Consider the following 16,877-nt stretch of genomic DNA (forward strand, 5'->3'; position numbering starts at 1 on the left):
AGGAAACGTTTGAGAATGTTAATAAATAATATCGTTTAATCTAAATCCATCTGTGTTTTGCATGAAAATGCTACCTTTACACATCTGGAGCTTAGTAAATACAGTGCTGGCCAAAAGTATTGGCACCCCTGCAATTCTGTCAGATAATGCTCAATTTCTCCCAGAAAATGATTGCAATTACAAATGCTTTGGTAGTAATATATTCATTTTGTTTGCAATGAAAAACACAAAAGAGAATGAAAATAAAAATTATCATTTTACATTAAACTCTAAAAATGTGCCAGACAAAATTATTGGCACCCTCAGCCTAACACCTGGTTGCACAACCTTTCGACAAAATAACTGCAAACAACCGCTTCCGGTATCCATCAATGAGGTTCTTATAATGCTCTGCTGGAATTTTAGACCATTCTTCTTTGGCCAACTGCTCCAGGTCTCTGGGATTTGAAGGGAGCCTTCACAAAACTGCCATTTTCAGATCTCTCCACATGTTCTATGGGATTTGGGTCTGGACTCATTGCTGGGCACTTTAGAAGTATCCAGTGCTTTCTCTCAAACCATTTTCTAGTGCTTTTTGAAGTGTGTTTTGGGTCATTGTCCTGCTGGAAGACCTATGACCTCCGAGGGAGACTCAACTTTCTCATACTGGGCCCTACATTATACTGCAAAATTTGTTGGTAGTCTTCGGACTTCATAATGCTATGCACACAGTCAAGCAGTCCAGTGCCAGAGGTAGCAAAGCAACCCCAAAACATCAGGGAACCTCCGCCATGTTTGACTGTGGGGACAGTGTTCTTTTCTTTGAAGGCCTCGTTTTTTTTCCTGTTAACTCTATGTTGATGCCTTTTCCCAAAAAGCTCTACTTTTGTCTCTTCTAACCAGAGAACATTCGTCCAAAACGTTTTTGGCTTTCTCGGGTAAGTTTTGGCAAACTCCAGCCTGCCTGTTTTATGTCTCTGGGTAAGATGTGGGGTCGTCCTGGGTATCCTACCGGTCCCTTTTCATTCAGACGCCGACGGATAGTACGAGTTGACACTGTTGTACCCTCTGACTGCAGGACAGCTTAAAATTGTTTAGATCAGGGTCACTAAATCCGGACCTCGGTGCCACTTTTCCTGTCGTGTTTTCCATGTCTCCCTCCTCCAACACACCTGAATCAAAATAATCAGGATAATTATCAGGCTTCTGCAGAGGTTGCTGATGACATAATCATTTGATTCAGGTGTGTTAGGGGAGAGAGACGTGGAAAACACGACAGGAAACGTGGCACCGAGGTCCGTATTTAGTGAACCTTGGTTTAGATGTTAGTAGAGGTTCTTTATCCACCATCTGCACAATCTTTTGTTGAAATCTCTCGTCAATTTTTCTTTTCCATCCACATCTAGGGAGGTTTGCCACAGTGCCGTGGGCTTTACACTTATTGATGACCCTGCGCACGGTAGATACAGGACATTCAGCGTCTTTGGAGATGGACTTGTAGCCTTGAGACTGCCCATGCTTCCTCACAATTTTGCTTCTCAAGTCCTCAGACAGTTATTTGGTCTTATTTCTTTTCTCCATGCTCACTGTGGTACACGCAAGGACAAAGGACAGAGGTTGAGTCAACTTTAATCCATTTTAACTGGCTGCAAGTGTGATTTAGTTGTTGCCACCACCTGTTATGTGCCACGGGGAAGTAACAGGTGCTGTTAATTACACAAATTAGAGAAGCATCACATGATTTTTCAAAGGGTGCCAATACTTTTGTCCGGCCCATTTTTGGAGTTTTGTGTAAAATGATCATGATTTATTCTTTTTTTCATTCTCTTTTATGTTTTTTCATTGCAAGCAAAATAAATGAAGATATTACTACCAAAACATTTGTAATTGCAGTCATTTTCTGGGAGAAATTGAGCATTATCTGACGGAATTGCAGGGGTGCCAGTACTTTTGGCCAGCACTGTAAATGCCAACAGCCATATTTGCATTAAATAGAAAATGGCGCATTTGAAAAGACGAGAATCTGTGAATTAACCGTCAAATGAGTTGTTCATAAGAAAAAAAGACATTTCACATTTAATTTATAAAATTTAGTGACCATAGCTATTGTTCATAGAATCCCACTGACATACTTTGTCTCCACCTGGTACTGGATTGAGTCTGCGGTACTGTATGCTCTTTCTTTTAATCCTAACACTATATTTATCCAAATGAGCTCATTTGTCTGTGACTGTTCATTGTTTGAAGTAGTCCTATCTTTTCTGCCAACCATCTGGGCAAGGTTTGGTTTTAACATGGGCCTAGTGAGAAACTCCACCAATAGATGGCAATGTTGATCATATCATCATTGTAAGGAAGGCTGAGACTACTGAGTCTTGTGGTTTGCTAGTCCATTTTAGACATTATTTTCCTATAAATTGTGATATTTTAGTTTTTCGTAGACGTTTGGACACCTAAAGGAGAGCTATCTTGTTGATTGTAATTGCATTTAAGGTAGAGAACCAGAGAATTACTTGATATACATTATTTCAAAACCGCTGCAATGTGATCATCTAAAAGGAAAGACTACAAGGAGGAAAAAAATCATTAATCACCATGCCATGTATGTGAATAAATGACATATTCATTTAACTGCTTATGACAAGAGTCGTGAGGGTGCTGGAGCATATCCCAGCTAACAACGGGGAGGAGGCAGGGTACACCCTGAGCTAGTTGCCAGTCAAACGCAGACTCGCCGGGTACAGAGAGACAAACAACCATTCACGCATACACGCACACCTAAGGACAGTTTTGAGTCAGCCAATCAGCCTTCCATGTAAAGGCCTGGGGAGAACATCCAAACTTCACACAGAGAGGCCAGTACCGGGATAGAACCAACAATCTCAGAACAGTGATGTGCTAACCACTCTTCCACCGTGCCGCCGACCTACACATTTCCAAGTTAAATACATGTGTATTATTTATTTACAATTACAAAAAAAATGTATTATATGTACACAGAAACAAATTCAAGGCATCGTATGTCATAATATTTGTTAGAAATCTTGTGTAAAACAAGTGTACCTGGGTGAAGAGCTTCATGTTTTGCATAATGTGAAAGTTTGTAGCATGTAACCTATGGAAGCAAATTGCTGTCACAACAGAATTTATAATTACTCAAGCCTTTAAATGAGACGAATTATTCATTTTTCTACAATTCCGAACAGTGCCCAGAATACCCCAAAGGATCAAGATTGGTATGCAATTTATACCTTTTTTGCCGCCTTTATCATTATCCTGTTCTGAGGGGGTGGAGTCATGCAAATGAGCAACTGCTGAACACACCTTTACTGTGGTGTGCTAGCATGAACATGTTTTGAGAAGAGGTTGGGAATTTGCCAAATGACAGATATTCACTTAAAACCTGTAGCGCAATATTCTCATAAATGTTTATAGCACATTAGGACACTTTAAATTCACAATTGAAAATCTATTACAATTACACTCTAAGTTACCCCCCAAAAAGAGCCTGACAAATAGAGTGGTACGGGTACTTATGAACGTCTCTAATACAGAATTTTCAGGTTTGCGGGCTTCCTTGTGTACCGTCTTCAGAAGAGGCTTCCTCCTGGGGTGACAGCCATGCACACCAATTTGATGTAGAGTGCGGCGTATGGTCTGAGCGCTGACAGGCTGAGCCCCCCACCTCTTCAATCTCTGCAGCAATGCTGACAGCACTCCTGTAACGAGTCACATGACATTTTGAAGGGAAAATGACAAGCAGTACTCAATTTGGACATTTAGGGATGTACGTATTTACTAAGGGGTGTACTCACTTTTGTTGCCAGGGGTTTAGATTAGGGTTGTTCCGATCATGTTTTTTTGCTCCCTATCCGATCATTTTAGTTTGAGTATCTGCCGATCCCGATATTTCCCGATCCGATTGCTTTTTTTTTGCTCAATTCCAATCATTCCCGATAATTTTTCCCGATCATATACATTTTGGCAATGCATTAAGAAAAAAATGAATAAAACTCGGACGACTATATACATTCAACATACATTACATAAGTACCGTATTTGTTTATTATGACAATAAATCCTCAAGATGGCATTTACATTATTAACATTCTTTCTGTGAGAGGGATCCACGGATAGAAAGACTTGTGACTTTGTGTATTGTGACTAAATATTGCCATCTAGTGTATTTGTTGAGCTTTCAGTAAATGATACTGCAGCCATTCAACCCAAATGCATGATGGGAAGTGGACCCATGACTGTGCGTAGTGCTACCAATGGATATATCTTCTCTGTGTTGGGAAATAACTTAAGGTGTTAAGAAAAAAATCAATTGCTTCATTGCTTCGCATGAGATTTCTATTCGTAGGGAGAGGGATTGTAAGGCTTTAGCCTATTAAAAATAAGGCTCCAAAGGCTGCCAAAATGCACTCTACTCATTATACGCTGCCTTTTTATCTTTCTAAATGGGTAAAACAGCGCCATATATATGTATAACACCATTTACCATTACAGATTGAGCGCGACAATGCGTGAGTGGGTCGGGCAACTCATGCATTAATTGAGTTAAATATTTCACGTGATACATTTTTTAAAAATTAATTACCGCCGTTATCGGTACCTTAAGCCTAAACTAAAGACTCTGGATGAGTGTAACATATTATGTCTGTAACGTTAAATACATTTAGAAAACGATTTAATTAAAAAATAAATATATATTTAAAAAAGGCATGGCCGATATTTTTTTGCCGATTCCGATACTTTGAAAATGACGTGATCGGACCACATCTCTAGTTTAGATATTAATGGCTATATTTTGAGTTATTTTGAGGGGAAAATAAATTAACTGTATTACATATGCTGCCCATGGACTACTTTCATTGTGTCAAAGTGTCATTTTGTCAGTGTTGTCCCATGAAAAGATGTACTTAAATATCTGCAGAAATGCGAGGGGTGTACTCACTTTTGTGATACACCGTATACTTACTCAGTGTGAAACTGAAGTCTGTTTAGATTAATACAAAGCCGATATCTTGGTAGGAATCTTCAGCAGCTCTGTCTCTATTTTTTAAAGCAGTTAGCCTTGAAAAGCTCAGAATGATCAGACAGGAGGACCTTAGGAACGTCTTTAACCACATTAGGGCCGAGCATCTCGCTGACAATGACTTTGCAGACAGGTATTAAAGTCCCCGCCACAGTGTGGGACTTTTTGGATTTAGCAACAAGTTCAGCAACAAGCTAACAGGCTTTGAGGGCTTTCTCATTTACCTTTCTAGTTATTCTCGAAAAAGTTGCCTGTTTCTCTGTGTTTTCACAAAGGCGAACAAAATAGTCCATAGTCTGAAGCGACTGGTGTTTCGTTTGGAGATTATGTTTAAGCTTGCTAGGCACCAATGAGCTGTTGGCTCATGTCGCGTTCAAGAAATGCTCGGATTTCTAGCCATCAGCCACCTTGCTGTCTTTGACAATGTGTTGGAATAAAAAACAGGGGGAGGACTGATGGTCATCACAAATGGAGAAAATAGAAAGGACACTTTTGTGTATATCGACACTTGACTAGTCTAATCAAATGATGTACAGTAGACGTGCTGGGTTCCACATTGTCAAGGTGGCTGATGACTGGAAATCTGAGCAGTTTTTGAATGCAACACGAGCAATACCTCTCTCATCTGCACACGACAAAGAACTTTCTACCTAATCCTTCCTTCTTACTGCAACTCTGCCCAACGATGTAAAAAAACGAAAACAAATACGATATTAGATAATTTCTCGCGGCACACCTGACGATCTAACATCAGTTGAAAAACACTGATCTAGAAACCAGTATGAATCCCTTGTGAGTGTATGCACGTCGGCAACCGACACTACGCCGCCCCATTGCCAAATGCACTACAGCCCTCGAGTGGCCAGTTTTATTGCTTTAAAACGGATTTTTAGCTTTGTGCTTTGGAGCTAAATTGAATTACGACCTAGAGATGTCTTTTTTGAAAAATAAAAAAACAGAAAACGTAAAAGACGTATAAATACGTTTTTGGGACACTGAAGTAATTAAAAATTTTGGGGAGCAAATGAGTTAATGTCATAATAGTAACTACGAAGGAACTATTCAAACTTAGCCTGGAACCCCAGACTCTCCGCTGTTCCAGCGATTGAGTCTGGCGACCGTCCGGCGGATCAAATTCCTAGGGCGGAGCAAGCCACAACAAACAGACAGCGGAGTGGACCAATCAGCGACTGCCGGATGTGACATTGGTAACGCGACAAGAAACTAGCGCGAGCGGAGAATGGAGAAGTTTATTCAACATGGCTAGCGCGAGACAGACTGTTGTCAATGACTTGTGTCGATGTGTTTTTGGTACTTTAAAACGGATTTTACGCGGATTGGGATATATTCTCGGCTGTCCCGTTCGCCATCTGTATTGTTGTGGAGACGACTTCCGACACGTAAGAGTGACGTTGCTTGTTGAGAACACGTCACGCATATAATCGAATCTGATTGGACGGCTGATTTCGTTCGCCTCGAGAGGCCATTAAGGAGCTGGGTCCCAGACTATTCTCACAGTGTTTGGAAAAATAAAGGGAGAACAGTCTGGACGTGCCAGGCTAATTCAAACTAGGAACTATTTTCTCCACTAGAGGGCACTCATGCTCTTTGGTCGAATAATGCTTCATTTCAGTCTTTTTTTCTTTTTCTGTCTCTCCATTTTTTTTGTATTTCTTTGGCTTAATGTGGTTATGTAATAGGTTATTGTACAGTATCATTATAACAAGTTCATATAAAAATAAAAAAAACCAATGTTTAAAAAAAAAAAGTTAAACAAAATAAGCAGTTACTCACAATGTTACTCATTACTTGAGTATTGTTTTCACTGGAAACTCTTTTACTTGTACTCAGTGGTGAAAGTGGCTAGAATTTCTTGCCGGAACCCCCCGACATGAAGGTCGACACAGAGAAAGAAATGTTATTTATTTTTCCCTTTCTTTTTTTTTGGGGGGGGGTGTCAAACTTCCCAAACTACTGAAATGAAAACTGTTTCAGCACATTTATTTCTATAACCCATACAATAACTCATTTTTATTCAAAATTGTATTTTTTCAATGATTTGCAAAATAAAAACAGCAATAACCCCAACCTCCATCTCCTAATTTGTATTTTCCCTCATTTCCTCACATACTAATTGCCAAGTCTCAATTTTAACTACTTAAGAACATAGGATGTATATTAGAAGTTAATGTAAACATTTACTTTTTTTTTTTTTTTTTTAATAATGAAGATATAAGGAACATACATTCAGAAAAAATAAGTATAAATTACTTATTTTATGCAGAGCAAAATGGAATATATTTTGAAGATGGCGCAAACATTGAATTTTTAAATCATAAAGGAAATGAATAAGTTGCCTAACATAAATGAACAAATATAAGTCCAAAGTTCACATTAACAGCTAAGATGTTCTGAACCTCCCCATCAGAGAAAATAAAACTATATGATAAATAAGCCTCCTCAGCTCTTTCGTTGCTCTTATGATTTGATCCATTTTATGTTGCATTGCCCTTTTTTTTTGTCGCATCAATTCAACAAGGTTTATTTTATACTTGAACAGTATTCCGGCCCCGAATCTTATATCGGAACTGCGTTCTGGCCCTGAATCTTATACCGGAACTGCGTTCCTGACCGTTCTGGCCCACTTTCACCCCTGCTTGCACTTGAGTACCTTTTTTGGATGACTTTTACTTTTGTAATATTATTTTGAAGTAATGCTACTCTTGAGTAAAATTGTTGGCGACTCTACCCACCTGACTCTTACCAGGCACGTTTTCTGTGGGAAATTGCCTTAATTTTAATAGGGGTGCGTGGTAGCAGCTTTGCTATATTTTCACCGCCAAATTGCCCCATGTTAGAGAGATACTCGCATTTCTCAGCGTCACAAGTGAGGGTACTCAAAGAAGCTTGCATTTCATTAGCGGAGTCCCGCGGAGGGAAGGCGGGGAAATCAGTGAGTGGGTGAGGAAGGGACGGGGAGAGAGAGTGGAGCTCCACAGTAGGTGAAGCCGCTCGTTTCGTACCACCATAACTGAAGCAGGTGTCCAACATGGCGAACGCAGGCTGCGGCTCTCTCGCGACTATTCTCTTTTTATTCACCTTTCAGGCTGCTCTTCTTCAAGGTAGGTTTATTCTCCTCAATCGGCCTGCATTTTGTGGAAAATGTACTTTCCCTCCATCTTCGTACGTGCGGATTTTGAAACATATTCATCAGCATCTTTGATCTTTTTACAAGGCTTGTGACCAAGCGAGTGGATGTACTGTTCGTAAAGTTGGATTAAATGCTTAAATGGAGATGCTCCTTTTGCTTTTTGTTTTTTTAAATGTGTTTTTGCCTGTACGCACCACTTTGGACAGCTCGTCAGAATTATTCACCGGCAGCCACGGAACTGGGAACTCTCCTCTGTCGCATACTGCCGTTAAAATCGCACGCATCCTCACCTATTGGGAGTTGCGGTCCACTTGACTCGGTTGTGAATCGCAGCAAATAATCAAATGGCGGTGCGTGCAAGCACTTCCTTTTGCAAAAAAAAAAAAGCTATGATTTAAGGCTTTTCTATTTAACATTTTTGTAACAGTCAACTAAAAACGTTGCTGCGCTCGCTTGTAACTCGCGCTGACTCTCTCCAGTTTGTTGGTAGCGTTTATCTGACGTTGGTGTACAGTTGGTCGCATTTAACTCATTAGTTGCTGTCAAGTTGAACTGGTATTGAATGGTCGGTGTCTTTGACGGTGATAGACGTCCAATTCGTTCGGACCGGAAGGGCCGATCGTTCGTTTGCTGCCAGCCCCTCCCGGTTCGAATGAGGCGGTTTGAACTCTAGAAAAGATTTTGTCGCGGTTCCTTCATTTTATTGTTGATATTATGCCAAATTTACTGAGTGGTCAATGTAAAAAATTAATTTTTAAAGGGATCCACGATAAAAAGACTTGTAGTTCTTAAAAGAGAAACATTATTATGAGTTAAAATAATTTGATATTGAAACCCCTCTTGATGTTTTCGTTTTTATACAATTTGTAAAATGAGTTTAACTAGTACGGTAATTTTTGCACGATAAGGTGCAACTGACTTTAAGCCAAAAAATATCAAACGGTAACACTTCATTTGACAGCGGCATCATAAGACTGCCATAAGACCAAATGAACCACCATGAAGCTTTGAACCAGTTGGCTGCAAAGCTTCATTGCTTCAATTTGGCCATCACTGTTCTCTTGGGGGAGACAGTCAACTTCTGCTGCCAACTGCTGTCAACACTGTTGTCGTCCAACATGCCTCCTAGCATGCACTGCAGTGCTACAGACGTAAATAACAAATCAAAATTCATGTTTTTGCCATTTATTTTTTTCAGTTACTGTTACTTATGATAGATGTCATTTCGTGTCATGAATTTTGTGTTGAATGGATGTAAAGGATCTGAGCTGGACATAAATGGAGTTAGTGACATAATTTGCCAGATGACGCTTAATGAGATCTGTCATAAGCATTCATTAATATCCATGATAATGTCATGTCATAACTATGACGGTCTTATGGCAGTCTTATGATGCCGCTGTAACCCAAGTAGATCAACAAATAAGCCGCACTGGACTATAAGCCACAGAATTCAAAATGAGGGAAAAAGTAGCGGCTTTTAGTCCGAAAATTACGGTATGTCACCATTGTTGTTGACGTCGCAGAGTGGTGACGTCACATGGTTACACTGCCGGGCTTCCAGAGTATGACTCTAGCGACATAAACATGTCATCTGTTCAACCCTTTCAATATGAACCCGGTAGGAACATTAATGAGCATGACAGCACTGTCGATATCTCGCAAAATGAGCAGCAAAAGCAAAATGAACAGGAAAGACGGGATGAGACTAGAGTCGGGAAAAAAAAAAAGGTCTGCCAAAATGTGCTACACCGGCGAAACGTCTACAAGAAGCGAATTTGACACTCAACATACTACCGTGCACTCTCAGCTTGTTTTGTTTAGATGCATACAGAGAGAACGCCTTTGTCGTCTTCTTCGGTTCCTTCGGGCAAATTATATCACTTTTCTAAATTGTCAATGATTGTCAATGATACCGATGATGATGACAATAAAATTCCATTAAAAAAAAAAATAAATAAGATGCCTTAAGAAAATACTTAAACGTAGAAATATCAAATAAGGCTAGTTTAAATATGCTACATGACTAATGTGGTCCACAGATCAACAATCTGCTTTAAAGCGACCACAACAAAACACTATGCTTAAAAGTATGAGAGGGAAACACATGCAAGAAATTGTAAGTACGGTACTCGCCGCTTTTAACTGATGAGTGCATGTGTTGGATTTCTCACCGCGTAGAAGAAATTGCAGTAACCCGGTAGTATTTGTCTAGTGACAGTGACAATCTACGTCATCACCCTGAGCTTCCATAAAACATGGTGCCCTCCGTAGGTCAAAACTTGTACTAAATATTATGGATTTTTAAATCAATGGCAATATTTTATTGGTTTCTAATAACATATTTCAGTAAAACAGAACAATTGTGGATTATTAGAGCCTACAAGTCTTTAAGTCCGAGGTTCCCTTTAAAGCAGGTCTGTGTTACCATTCGGATATGCTTGTGTACTCTTTTTAGGAACGGGTTAATGCCTATGTGTGTGGATTGAAAACGAAGTTCAGGACTGCCATCTTCAGGGTATACAGCAGGCAACGCGGGGCACTCGCGTTCTCTTTTATTGGATGCTAGTGAGTTGGATATGTTCCGGAATAGGACTTTCTATGCTCAATATTTTTGCTGAAAGCAGAGCATCGTGTGTGTGTTTTTATAGCCATGCACTGCTTTTTTTTGGGGGGGGGGGGGGTTCATCTCTGCACATTGCCATGGAGATGTGATGGCATAACAGCAGGCGACACAACCTCGCCCCCTCTCCACCCATCACCATAACACTGACAATGCATTCACATCATGATGCAACTGCAAAATTGGCTTTTTTTGTCGTTATTGAAAATTTGTTATTCATTGGGTTAGGCGGGTGGTGGGCAACTTGCAACACGTGGGCCATATTGGCCAGCATGAGTGCTTAATCTGGCCTTGCTTGCAATTGATCAAATAAAATGATAATTTATCACGACCCTCTAATCTAAGAAATTTGACACCACTCTTTGCATAAGCCCCTTTAATGCTGAGTTTGTGCCTCTTATGTTGGAGGATGGTAGACGTTTGTCATGTTGTGGATTATCCGGGTGACCAAATCCAGGACATCACTTTTATCCATGAAAACGCTGTAGCCCAGTCATGCATTTGCTTTATGCTGAGCGAGCACAAAACCAAACAAGTCTGTGTTGTTTTTGGACTGAAGCAACTTCTATGTTCATTGTAGTTCCTCATACAAAGCATGGGCGGCATTTGCACAAAGCGTATTAATTATTTACCCCAGCCAGTACTACCCGAGTCGCTTTATGTTGTGAAGCATTGTCTGATGTTTTTTTGTTGTTGATTTTATTCTTGCCGCAAATACACTAATGGTGGCGTTAAAGAGTTTTTAAGTTTAATTTGGGCATCCATGCCAAGATAAACTTCCTCGGGAGCTAACTGATGCTGGATGTGATTCAATTTTTTGTTACCTCTGCCAAGGAGGGTCAACTTTGTCTTAAGGGTGTGGCATGGGCCTACAGAAAATGCATTATGATTTGGTTCAGATCCAGAAGTTTCTTCTTTCTGCCATTTGTTAACATTGTAAGTGAGAGTAAATTGGTGGACAAGACATGTATTTATTCAAATTTAGGGAATTTGGTCCTATGACAAATTTTCTGAACTGCACGACCTTGACGGCAATTTATATGGACCGTTTGGCAAAACTGATATTTGAAAACTTGATCAGTGTTTTTATGTAATGAAGCTCATACTGATTTTACTTCTAATACAAGGTTTATGCGGGTCTTTATAAAGCATGAAAAGCCATTAAATGAATTTTTTCAAAATTCCGACTCTAAAAGGCATTACAATGCATTAAACTAAATGTTTGATGCATTAAAATTATGTAAACTTGATGGTTAAAAAAAACATTTTCTTAACGTTATTTATCAGAGTTGTCATAATAGCGGCCGATAAACGCATTTTAAAATGATATCAGAAAAGATCGACATCAGATTTTCGTTATCGGTTTTGAGCCAACATGCGTTCAAAGTAAATGTAGAAGCCCCTTTGCCTTTGTATAAGGGTTGGTTACAGCTTAGTTCAGCAGTTATGCTTATTGACCATTAGATGTCTCCAAACCAAGATGCTTGTGATTTGTTATGTGAGCAGACCATTCATGGTGAAAAATTAAATGAACAATAAATGATTGAAAAATAATGGATTATGAACTCATTAAATACCTCATTCACTGTGCTAAATTTGTTTGCCTTTGTTGTTATTTTGAGCCAGAAGCACTGTGTGAGCCATATTTGATATGGCAGTGCCTTATTGGCACTTTGCACTTGCAGACGACTAAATCCCCAAAAACTGATATTTGCACTGTTTAGATTTCGACAATAAATATAGTGCTGCAAGCCTGCAATATAGGCACGTTTCCCATAACTTCAGTTGAAGTTGTTCTCTTATTTTTCACAGAATGCTTATTGGAAAAACTTGAAGTTGTTACTTTAATCATTATTAAAGTATCCAGTGGGGAATCACAGTACAATTAGACATAATATGTTAAGTAAACCACCACATATATCGGTATCGGTTTGATATCGATATCGGATTTTTGGAGACTATCGGGATATCGGTTAAAAGGTCATTATCGGACAACTCTACTTACAATTAATTTGTGTTTGTGAAACTATCTGCAGTTGGGCATTAAATTAGTTTAATGTGGCATTAAAAGTGACATTAAAAACTATGAAATGAGATTTACTGATACCTGTAGAAACCCTGTAATAGCAATACACTGAGCAAAATTGTTCATCTTGGAAATTGTGTTTAACTCTCCAGTTTGACTGCATTTCTCAAATGCTAGCAACTTTCAAAATGTAATCAGTCTATGATGTCAGACTATTTGCAAATTCCAAAGGCTTTACTAAAAAAAAAAAACAAAAAAACAAAAAAAACAAAAAAAAAAAAAAAACAACTGACTGGCTAACGTTAGCAGCTAACATCAGCGCTATGACAATCTCTGCGATAACAATTGCGGCTAACGTCATACAACGATCTATTGGATGACTACTTCTGAAAATACTATGGCAGAGATGGACTCAAAGTGATGAGTTAATTTACTGTTGTAATTAGGGCTGTCCCAAACGGCTAATTTTCTCCCATTAGTCAGCCGACTATTTTTACGATTAGTCGACTAATCTAATAATTAAAAAATAATAATTTTTTGTTTTGTTTTTGTTTACTAATTTAGCAATGACATTTTTTTTGACGCTTATCAATTCACAAAAAACATATTGGAACACTTAAATTATTTACTAAAGTACAAATAAACACGTAAATAACAATAATAAATCACAAATAAACAATGAGTTCAAATGCTGATAGAATTAACAAGTGTAGCATCCCGATTGAAAAGATGGTCTCTTAAACTGATGGTTTACAACTTTTATTCCATCCTTGATGAAATCACACTGTAAGAGCTACGGTGCACACAAATAAAACACAATTATAAATTAACGAAAACTTTTCACCTTTTTCCTTTTAAACCTTATTTATATATCAATGAATTGCCTATATGAATTGCCTTTATCTTAATTTATTACCTTATCATTGACAATCTCTCCCTTGAGTGCAATCACTGTATATACTGTATATATTTATGACCTTTTAACCTTATATAATTTTCTATACCATAAAATAAACCATAACATGAAATAAACCTTTCAGTTAGCATTAAGAACAATACTAATAGCACTTATAGGCCCATTGTCAATGAAACATTATTATTTAGTAAGGCGACAGTACCCTCTGGTGTACAAAAAATGAAAAAACAAAAAAAAAATTTACAAACTGGGTGACGGCGCTTGAGGTGTTTATTCACGGCCGACGTGCAGCCAAGCTTCGCATTGAAGAGACAGGACAAAAGAGTGTACCCTCCTTTGTTTCTTTGAAATAAGTCAATGTTTTGGACACTACAGTGCGCTTTTTTGGCTTTGTGCCGCTTTCCCCGCTTGCATACAGAGCATCCAACATTCTGAACTTTCCGCGCATATATTTTTTTAACCCTTCATTAACCGTCGACGGGATGTTGTGCTCGTCGCCGGATTTACGTCATCGATGACGTCGACTATGTCGACTAGTCGGGACAGCTCTAGTTGTAATTTGTAAGTCTACTTCTGTTGTAAGTCTACACTTCAGTTGTGATCATTTTCCATTTGTGTTGCGACAATTTGCGTTCTTTTTGCGTCTGTTGGCGTCCATTTTGTTGTTGTTGTTGTTGTTGTTGTCATTTAGAGTTTGCCAATTGCCAGGCTTTAACCTCCCATCATATCATTTGTCTTTAAAACTAAAAATTAATTTCCTTAATACTCCTCAAATTTTGCAGTAAGGCTGTAGCTAACGAATATTTTTAAAATTGTATTCATTGTTTTAGATATGCTAGTTCTCATAACACACAGGCTTTGTACTCTTAACTTGAGGCCACAGAAATATTGTAAATTTGTCCTGAAACTTTTCTGTGCAATTAATTTAATTAGTGCCATCGGAGCCTTTTTCGCCACCATAACTATGATGCTTGTTTGTGATACCTAATGGGGTCATACCAGGGTGAAAATATGTATAAAATCCCCTCAACCCAAGATGAAAGTACTAATTAATTAAATATTTGGCTGTTTAAAATTTAAAGAGCTGTGCAAAATGCCCAGTGGGAGTAATATCTGATGTAGTTATATGGATGGCTGAGTCTTGAGTTGAAGGATGACTTTAGAATCTTAAAACACTCCTCAGAGAAACCTTAGGAGATTTGAATTTTGGAGTGTTGTGGGAAGTGTTAAGGTAGAAGTTTAAAGTTGGGTGTCGTGTTTGTCTTTAATTGGGAAGAGCGCAAGGTATTTAATTATTGTTTTTTTCAAGCTTTCAAGGGACCTACTGCATGTATTTTGGGATTTTTGTTTGGGATATTAACCATGATGCACATGCTTGCAAAAAAAAAAAATTGTGAACTTTGAGACATGTTGACTCGAAGGTTGAAGTTATCCAGTATTTTATTTTATTTTTTAAAATTGTTTTTTTTTTTTTTTCCGATTGTGTAATTTGGCTGTGTATTTCTGATTTTATCCATTTTAATTTTATTAATTTTGGTGTTACCATTATGTTCATAAATTCATCAGATATGTATAAGTTATTATAAATGATTACCGTGTTTTTCGGACTACAAGTCGCACCTAAGTATAAGTTGCACCAGCCTAAAATGCCCAACGAAAAAAAAAAAACATATATAAGTCGCACCGGAGTATAAGTCGCATTTTGGGGGACATTTACTTGATAAAATCCAACGCATAGAACAGATCTTTCATCTTGAAAGGTAATTTAATATAAAAAAACAATAGAGAACAACATGCTGAATAAGTGTACAGTGCATGAACAATGAAACGCGAATATACTGTCCTCACCAGGATGCTACGGCTCGGTCCTGGCTATACAGCGAGCTAAACTCCCAAATGACGATGCTTGACATCCGTATAATTTGCGGAATCAATTTCGTCCCGATACCAAACAGGTTGGCATCAACGTAAATAAATGATAACTAGGTGCTGTTACAGCAATGACACAAACGGTTAGCATGCGTTCGCTAGCATTAGCACATCGTTCAAACAATGACACAACTGGCTTTAAGTGTCCGATCACGGGTGGAAAACACACAACAACAACAGAAAAGATGATACACACAGGTGTTGCCTCTGTAGAGATATTTTACAAGCATAAACAATGAACGTAGGTTTGCAGCCGTGTTTCTCTCTCGGTAACTTGCCCACTCACTCAAACTGCGTAGCTGTCCGTCTTCTTCTGGCATTTGAGCGGTCTTCTTCACGTAAACAAGTGCGAGTGCGCCCTCACGTGGGCGTGAAAGCGCCACAAACTAAAAGCATGCATTTCAATACAAAAAAGTAAATAATACAATTGAACACACATTGCCAAAGGCAGAACGCGAACGTGGCCATAGTTATTTAGAGTTATTCAGATAACTACAGAATAAAGAACATGCTAACAAGTTTACCAAACCATCAGTGTCACTCCAAAACACCAAAATAACATGAGAAATGATATCATAATATGTTAATAATTTCACACATAAGTCGCTCCTGAGTATAAGTCGTACCCCTAGCCAAACTATGAAAAAAAGAAGAAAAAAAAGCGACTTATTGTCCGAAAAATACGGTAAGTATATGTATACAGTATGTGTATTGTAAATGTAAAGTATACTATATATACAGTATGCATTTATATGTATACCATATATCAATGTAAATGTACCCCGCCTACTGCCCATAGTTATCTGGGATTGGCTCCAGCACCCCAGCATGAATGAATGAATAAATGAATGTATACTGTATTTATATATGTACATTAGGGGTGTGACAAAATATCGAAATGGTGATATATCGTGATACTTTATATCCCAAAAGGTTATCGATATTCTCCTACCAAGAATCGAAATACCGTTTTAAAAAGGTGTCAATGTCTAAAAAAATAAAAATAAAAAGGAACCAACAAGTTGCCACCAAAATCTTCCACCATAATAGTGTCTCAGTTGACTCTAAGGCTACATTGATGGTGCACGATGCCCAATCCTTTTAGATTGGGGGCTTTCAGGGCATTTACAGGTCACTTGCGGTTCGTTTTAGGGCATTTATAGGTCATTTCCTGTTGAGTTTGAGTCACTGCCTATTCATTTGGGTGATTCC

At 38.4% G+C, this 16,877-nt stretch overlaps 1 protein-coding gene across 4 annotated transcripts in view; it reads left to right on the forward strand.

Moving 5' to 3' along the window:
* Positions 1 to 7,995: 7,995 nt before the first annotated feature.
* cadm1a (cell adhesion molecule 1a) overlaps positions 7,996 to 16,877 on the forward strand; it is a 621,004-nt gene continuing 612,122 nt past the window's right edge. For all 4 annotated transcript variants that reach the window (XM_057820018.1, XM_057820019.1, XM_057820020.1 and 1 more), the window contains exon 1: positions 7,996 to 8,142. In XM_057820018.1, the coding sequence (XP_057676001.1) occupies positions 8,070 to 8,142 (73 nt within the window). In that variant the 5' untranslated portion in view covers positions 7,996 to 8,069. The remainder of the gene's footprint in view (positions 8,143 to 16,877) is intronic.

Source organism: Corythoichthys intestinalis, chromosome 18 (assembly GCF_030265065.1).
Source record: "Corythoichthys intestinalis isolate RoL2023-P3 chromosome 18, ASM3026506v1, whole genome shotgun sequence".
NCBI classification, from domain to species: Eukaryota; Metazoa; Chordata; class Actinopteri; order Syngnathiformes; family Syngnathidae; genus Corythoichthys; species Corythoichthys intestinalis.